This window comes from Nicotiana attenuata, unplaced genomic scaffold (assembly GCF_001879085.1).
Source record: "Nicotiana attenuata strain UT unplaced genomic scaffold, NIATTr2, whole genome shotgun sequence".
Taxonomy (NCBI): domain Eukaryota; kingdom Viridiplantae; phylum Streptophyta; class Magnoliopsida; order Solanales; family Solanaceae; genus Nicotiana; species Nicotiana attenuata.
In genome coordinates, this window is record NW_017670235.1 from 2,600,663 (window position 1) to 2,607,164 (window position 6,502).

The 6,502-nt window shown below is 36.6% G+C and overlaps 1 protein-coding gene across 2 annotated transcripts; it reads left to right on the plus strand.

Annotated features, from left to right (window-relative positions):
• The first annotated feature begins 2,887 nt into the window (after window positions 1–2,887).
• LOC109236365 (CBS domain-containing protein CBSX3, mitochondrial) lies at window positions 2,888–5,779 on the plus strand. 2 transcript variants are annotated; one of them, XM_019402540.1, is made up of 6 exons: window positions 2,888–2,992; window positions 3,810–4,072; window positions 4,270–4,351; window positions 4,998–5,071; window positions 5,220–5,280; window positions 5,384–5,779. In XM_019402540.1, exons 2-6 carry the CDS (start codon window positions 3,815–3,817, stop codon window positions 5,524–5,526), a joined length of 618 nt encoding a protein of 205 aa, XP_019258085.1. In that variant the 5' UTR covers window positions 2,888–2,992; window positions 3,810–3,814; the 3' UTR covers window positions 5,527–5,779. The 2 variants fall into 2 exon arrangements, with proteins under 2 accessions (XP_019258085.1, XP_019258084.1); XM_019402539.1 differs by having other exon boundaries at window positions 2,891–2,997.
• Window positions 5,780–6,502: the final 723 nt, after the last annotated feature.

A 6,502-nucleotide genomic window follows, 5' to 3' on the forward strand; every position in this document is an offset into this window, starting at 1 on the left:
AGTATTAAGTTCAATTGCATCATTCTTTTTTACCTTCTTCAACAACCCACATATCACCCTTGTAGCTTGATTTGGAAATTGAGGTTCATACCACATAAAAAAAATTTCATCCACCTTTCTACTGCAAAAAAACATACCAAAAGAAGATAGAATTTGTAAAACCAACAAATAATGAAGAACAATTCAAACGATAAATTCATGTGCTTACTTCGTCAATTCTATAGCGATAAAATCGACGACCTGGGTTTCTCTCTGACCATGATGTTTCAATAGAGCATTGATTCCACAGTGACAAATAACCGATCCACTATGCGAATTCATTGTCCTTTGCAAAATCGAACCAGACGAATCCACTACCAATTACATCGAGTCACAAAAACAATAAAGAGAAAAGGGAGAAAGAAACAGAAGAAAATCATTTACTTGTTCGAGCCTTCAGTTACTAGTATGAAACAAGAGAAAGATATTGAGAAATTTTAGCTTGGATCTTCGATCTCATATGTTAGAGACGACCTAGGGTTTTTTGGGAAAAAATAGATTTTCGGGTGATAACGACAAACTATGCCTTATAAAAAGACACACGGACATAGCAAATATAGTCTGAGTAATTCTGTCCAGAGTCGAACCATAGAGAATTAACCTGTCAATTACTTTTGTCGGACTTACTAAATTCACAGAATCAATTTCCCAAACTTTGTGACTAACAATTGATGATATATCTAACAACTAAACTAAAAATAAATAAACAGCTGAAAGTTAACTAAGCTTGCTTTGTATATAATTGGAATAAGGTCTGAGGTAATGGTTTCCCCCGTTGTTGATTTCCTTGGTTGAATATGTCTTATAACTGTGACTTAGTTGTCTCCATCAATCATGAACGGTCCAGCTATCATAAATCTTTCTCAAGCAATTATGATAATTTACTAGACGTACTTTCTCAAGCTACGCTAGCTAGATTCGCACTACGTTTCACTTAGATTGCACCCGAGGTATCGTTATCTCTAATCTAACCTCTAAACCCTCGGTTATGACTCTCGTCTATACTCCGGGAGTGATGTAGTTCATACAATTACCTAAATATGCACTCTCTCTCAAGCAGATACATACTAAATATGGACGGATAATTGAGGGCCCTTTCAATTAACCACAATTAAAACGTAGATGAACAAATAGAGATTAACAACCAATTCAACACTATATTAATATAACAACCAAGTCATCCCCAACAGGTTTCACCAAAACCTTAGATTAAAGTATTTAGCTACTCATAACAATAACAAAAACAACAAAAGAATTCATAGTCATTGATGGAAGAACAATTTAGAGAGATGAGAAATTGTATATTTCAAGTTGCCTCCTTGCCTCTCTTCCTTGTTCTCAAAACTCGAACTCCCTTTCTCTATTGGACTTGTTAAACCTTTTATAGTTGGTGTAGATTTGCTTGGACTTCCGAAATTGCCCTTATAAAATTACTGCTCCCACATCTGGACTAGCGCGGGCGCGCTAAGCCCGCGCTAGTGGGGTTTCCTACTGGTTTGGGCGCTGGACTAGCGCGGGCACTCTAAGGCCGCGCTAATGCCCGCGCTAGTGGGGTTTCCTACTGGTTTGGGCGCTGGACTAGCGCGGGCGCGCTAATGCCCGCGCTAGTGGGGTTTTCCACTGGTTTGCGTGCTTTGCTCCAATATTCGTCCCTTCACTCCAATTTTCGCCCGGATCACCATCATAAGCCCTCATTTGATTATTGAACTCCTGTGAAACACCAAAGTCACCATTAGAGCCAATTTTTGCATTATTTACACACTTACAACAGTAAAGCATCCTTAAGTTAGCGCCCAAACGAAGGCCAAACTATACAATTTAGCCTATTATCATCGGGTTTTGGGGAAGGGATTATAAAGAATCCGCCTTTTTACCGTTGGAATCCTCCATGCAAGCAAAAAAAACAATCTTCACGCACCTATTTTTGTTTAAAGTCACACTATATTACAAGTCAGTAGTCTGTGTTTAATTGGCACACATGTGAGGATGTTAGCTTGCCTGACAGGAAAGAGCCAAACTTTACGTGTCCATGTGAAAATTGGTGCCAAGTTCCGGTGCCTGTCTATATATTTGGCCATTAAGGAGATATGCTTCTCACAAGAACTACATCAACATCCACAATGTAGTCATTAAAAAAGTCCTATTTTAGGGGAAACTTATTCTCTCAATAAGTTTTTCTTTTAATATTAGTAGATTTATGTAGGTCACTTGATCAAATCATATTAATATAATATGCTTCTTTAGTATATATTTTTTTTTTCTGATTTATCGTCTACTAAATTTTGTATTGTTAGCTTCTGCATGCATCATGTTATTTCGATCCCAATAGAGTGTTATATAAAACTACTCCCTCCGCTTCAATTTATATAAAGATATTTCTTTTTTGGTCCGTTCCGAAAAGAATGACCCCTTTCTAAATTTGGAAACAATTTAGCCTAAACTTCTAATTCTACCCGAGAAACTTTTATAACCACACAAATACTCTGGACCCTTTTTGACTTGTTTAGGACCACAAATTTCAAAAATCTTTACTTTTTCTTAAATTTTGTATCGAGACAAATAAATTCACATATTGAAACAGATGGAGTATTATTTTCTTATACTTATAAAAAAGCATCACTATTGGGAGAATTATTTTCTTAAATCCCTATGGCCAAATGACCCTAGGCTTGTGTAAGCAGGGGCCAAGGGGCGCTGAAGGTGACTGACTGGTGGAAAGATGAAGGGTCACGATCTTCTCGTGCTTCCTCGCTAAATACAATGTGTATGGCCCGATTTCCTTTACAAATGACACTGACGTAGTAGTTTATTACACCCCCACCCCACCCCACCCCACCCTACCCCCACTCAGGTACACCGGTGCTAGTACTAGTAGTATAACAATTGGATAAACTCCAAGAATTGTTCTCGAAACCCTCATTTTCTTCCGAAGAACAAACTCAATACCAGTGAGGTGAGGTGAGCTTCTTCATAAATCTTTAAAGACTATTTATTTCTTTGTGGAATGCTTTTTCCTTTTGTTTCCTCAATTTGATTCAATATTAATTGTTGAGGAAAAACAAAGGAAGATCTATGGATTTCAGGACCAGAACATGTTAGACTGTGAAATGAATAACAAATACTGTTAAGTGAATAACAGCTTGACTTTTGACGGCGCCTATTGGATTTCTTTTCTGATCACTTTTATTCTCCTTCTTCTTCTGAGGACTGAGATCTTTTTTTTTAATGGTTACATGCTATCTTTCTTTTACAAATCTGGAGAAACGTCTATGACAATGATATCTTTAGATTTGTTCAGTGAAGAAGATATAACTGGTTCTACTTTTTTCACTTCTGTTTTTGGTTAAATTTGAAATGTTTTGGTTATGGTGGTATGGACTGCAAATTGAGTGAGTGCTTTTTACTTTTACAAACTAGAGCACGTCTACACCAATGACTCTAGATAAAGGAAATATCTAAAATCTTTCTTCTTTTTGTTCAATATTTCCCAGATTTGGTGGATCTTTTGCACGATGCTTCAATTTTTTTATTTTTTTTTTAAAAAAAAATTGTTGTTAAAACCTATTGTTGAAAAAGGTTCGACACTCTTTGAATATTTGCAGATCCTAGGGCTATCACTTTGTACTATAATATATAAGATTCTATTGGATCAATTTGATATTCTTGAGCGTATAAGTCATTAAAGCTAGACGACCAGCCAAAATTTAGCCAATGTTGTTATATTGCATATCTGAATTTATGATGTTGTTGTTGTTGTCCTAATATAATAGGCAAAATGCAAGGAGGATTCAAACAAATCATTTCTCATGGAAGTGTCCTCAAGAGCGCTGTTCTACGACATGTCCGATTGGTGAATCCAGTAGCGAGGCCACTTATATTTGCACGTCATGAAACAACTTCAGCTGCTCGTATAGAAGAACATGGTTTTGAAAGTACCAAAATAGCTGACATTTTGAAAGTCAAGGGTAAAGGTGCTGATGGCTCCTGGCTCTGGTGCACTACTGATGACTCTGTTTATGATGCTGTGAAATCGGTTAGTAAATCATTTGTACATTGCCCTTGCATCTAACCATTTACACAGTTAATGTTACATTTTTATGTATTTATGTGCAACCAAACCATATTGCTAAGAACAATGTGTAATTCTTATCCACTTATGAGCCAGATGCTCATTGGTGCATTATCGCTTGTGTAGTGACAACTTAAAACTGATTCTTTGTGGCTATACAGATGACACAACACAATGTAGGAGCGTTGGTGGTTGTGAAACCTGGGGAAAATAAGTCAATTGCTGGGATTATTACGGAAAGAGGTAAACAATTTTCTCAAAATACTTCTGATGCTGCTTCCTTAATTTCCTGCACCAGTATTGGTTTTGAACTTGTTCGACAATCATGTCTGCAAATTTAGCTTATCATAGTTGTCTTTAAAGATAAATGCTGCAAGAAATGTTGTATCCTCTGGACAATTTCGAATATATTGGGGTCTTTCTATGACTGGCAATGTGACCGTTCTCGGTCGCTAAATTCACCTTGTCTCTAAGATTATCGGGATGTCAGCAGTGACCTCTTTTTATTATTGTAATAAATCATCAGAGGATTATTGTTTGATCTATGTGAATGTAAGCTAGAAAAGTTACTGGCGTACATGTGCAATTTAAGAATCTCTCTGTGACCATGTGAATGGAAGCTATAAAAAATAAGATTGCTTTGGTGTTGGAGCATTTGCATGAATGTAGAATTGGGGAAGGTTACAGATATTCTGTTCACTTCAGGGACTGTATATACCATGGAAGCTTTTAAGGTGCATGTTTTGGTGTCTGGTATTTTCAAGTTGGACTTACTAGTTGTAAATACATAGAGTTGCACGCAGTTAGACACACGAAGCACTTCCATGATTGTTCTGATTATTCTTTTCTCTTCAACCCCATCCCCTTCTCATTAATTTTCTCGAACCAGATTATCTGCGGAAAATCATAGTACAAGGAAGATCATCCAAATCAACAAAGGTTGGCGACATCATGACGGAGGAGGTAACACTCAGAAGCCCCCTTCTCATCAGAAAAAAGGAAAAAAGAATAAATGCTGAAGCATATAAAATTTGCTCCCAGCCAAGCACTTCTATATTCAATGCATTATTAACGCATAACATGACCAACTTTTGTCTATGTGGGTTTGCAGAACAAGCTCATCACTGTCACACCAGACACCAAAGTTCTGAAAGCAATGCAACTGATGACAGGTGCTATTTTGCTGCAACTTTTCCCAAAGCTCCTTCCCATTCTTAATCTATTTCATTAAAGTTGAGCAGATAGGTTTACATATTTTTCAATATCACTTTTCAGATAACCGTATCAGGCACATTCCAGTCATTGATCAGACAGGTATGATAGGGATGGTGTCCATTGGAGATGTTGTCCGTGCTGTCGTGAGTGAGCACAGGGAAGAGCTGAACCGGTTGAATGCCTTCATACAAGGAGGTTACTAGATGATGACGACAGATAAATGGATGGTGACTGAAAAGGTTATGTTTGCAGTTTAAAGATGTCTTGAGTTGAGAACCCTTAATCTTGTAAATGTTGACTTCCTTACATCTTCTCTAGCATGACGTTCGCCTACGGATGTGGGTTACCAATTTGGGATCAATAAGATACAATCTGCACTAGCTTTCTTTTTCCATTGTGGTTGCATCATGCATGTAATTTGCAGTTGTTTAAAGATGCCAGTTTCTTCAACCAAAACTTGAAGGTTGATCTCTTTCAAGGGGTTAAGATTGACATTCTGCTCCGAGCATATTGTCCTTCACTCCTTCCTTTGTTTTTCAAAGATAAAAATATTTTCCATAATGGGGATTGATATCTTTAAAGTTTAAAATTGTTCCTTAAGCTTTTAAATCATTGTAAGATTTTGGGAATGAACCTTCCAAGATTATGGGTCAATTCTCTAACAAGATTCAAGGCTTTTCATCTCGTTTAAAGGATTAAAATTGTCATATTCCCATGAGCATTTATTCGTAGCTTTAGGGTGTGTTTGGTATAATGGAAAATGTTTTTCGTGGAAAATGTTTTCCAAGAAAACAAGTAATAGTCTTATTTATTTTCCTGTGTTTGGTACGCAAATTAAGGAAAATGTCTTCTTAAGAGTATTCATAAATAATTTAGATATAATAAACCTGAAGCCATAAACTTTCTAACCAACAATCTTTCGAACATCCAATTTTCATAAACTTTCGAACCGCTAAACTTTTGAAACCGCGGAAGTTTTAACCTGTAAACTTTATAATTTCTAAATCCGAAAACTTCCAAACACATAAACCTCTGAACTCGTAACTTTGGAACTTGTAAAATTTTGAACCTTTAAACCGATAAATAAAAAAACTAAAACTGAAAAATATATCAAAAANATTTTTTTTTTTGGGGGGGGGGGTAGGGGGGGTAGGGGGTATGGGTAGGTGGGGTGGGGTA

Bases quoted from the DNA above. Each gene is read 5' to 3' on its own strand.
- LOC109236365 (XM_019402540.1), top strand. From the start codon at position 3,815: ATGCAAGGAGGATTCAAACAAATCATTTCTCATGGAAGTGTCCTCAAG. The intron at 4,352-4,997 runs GTAAACAATTTT...TTCTCGAACCAG, and splicing joins TGGGATTATTACGGAAAGAG to ATTATCTGCGGAAAATCATA. The intron at 5,072-5,219 runs GTAACACTCAGA...GTGGGTTTGCAG, and splicing joins GCGACATCATGACGGAGGAG to AACAAGCTCATCACTGTCAC.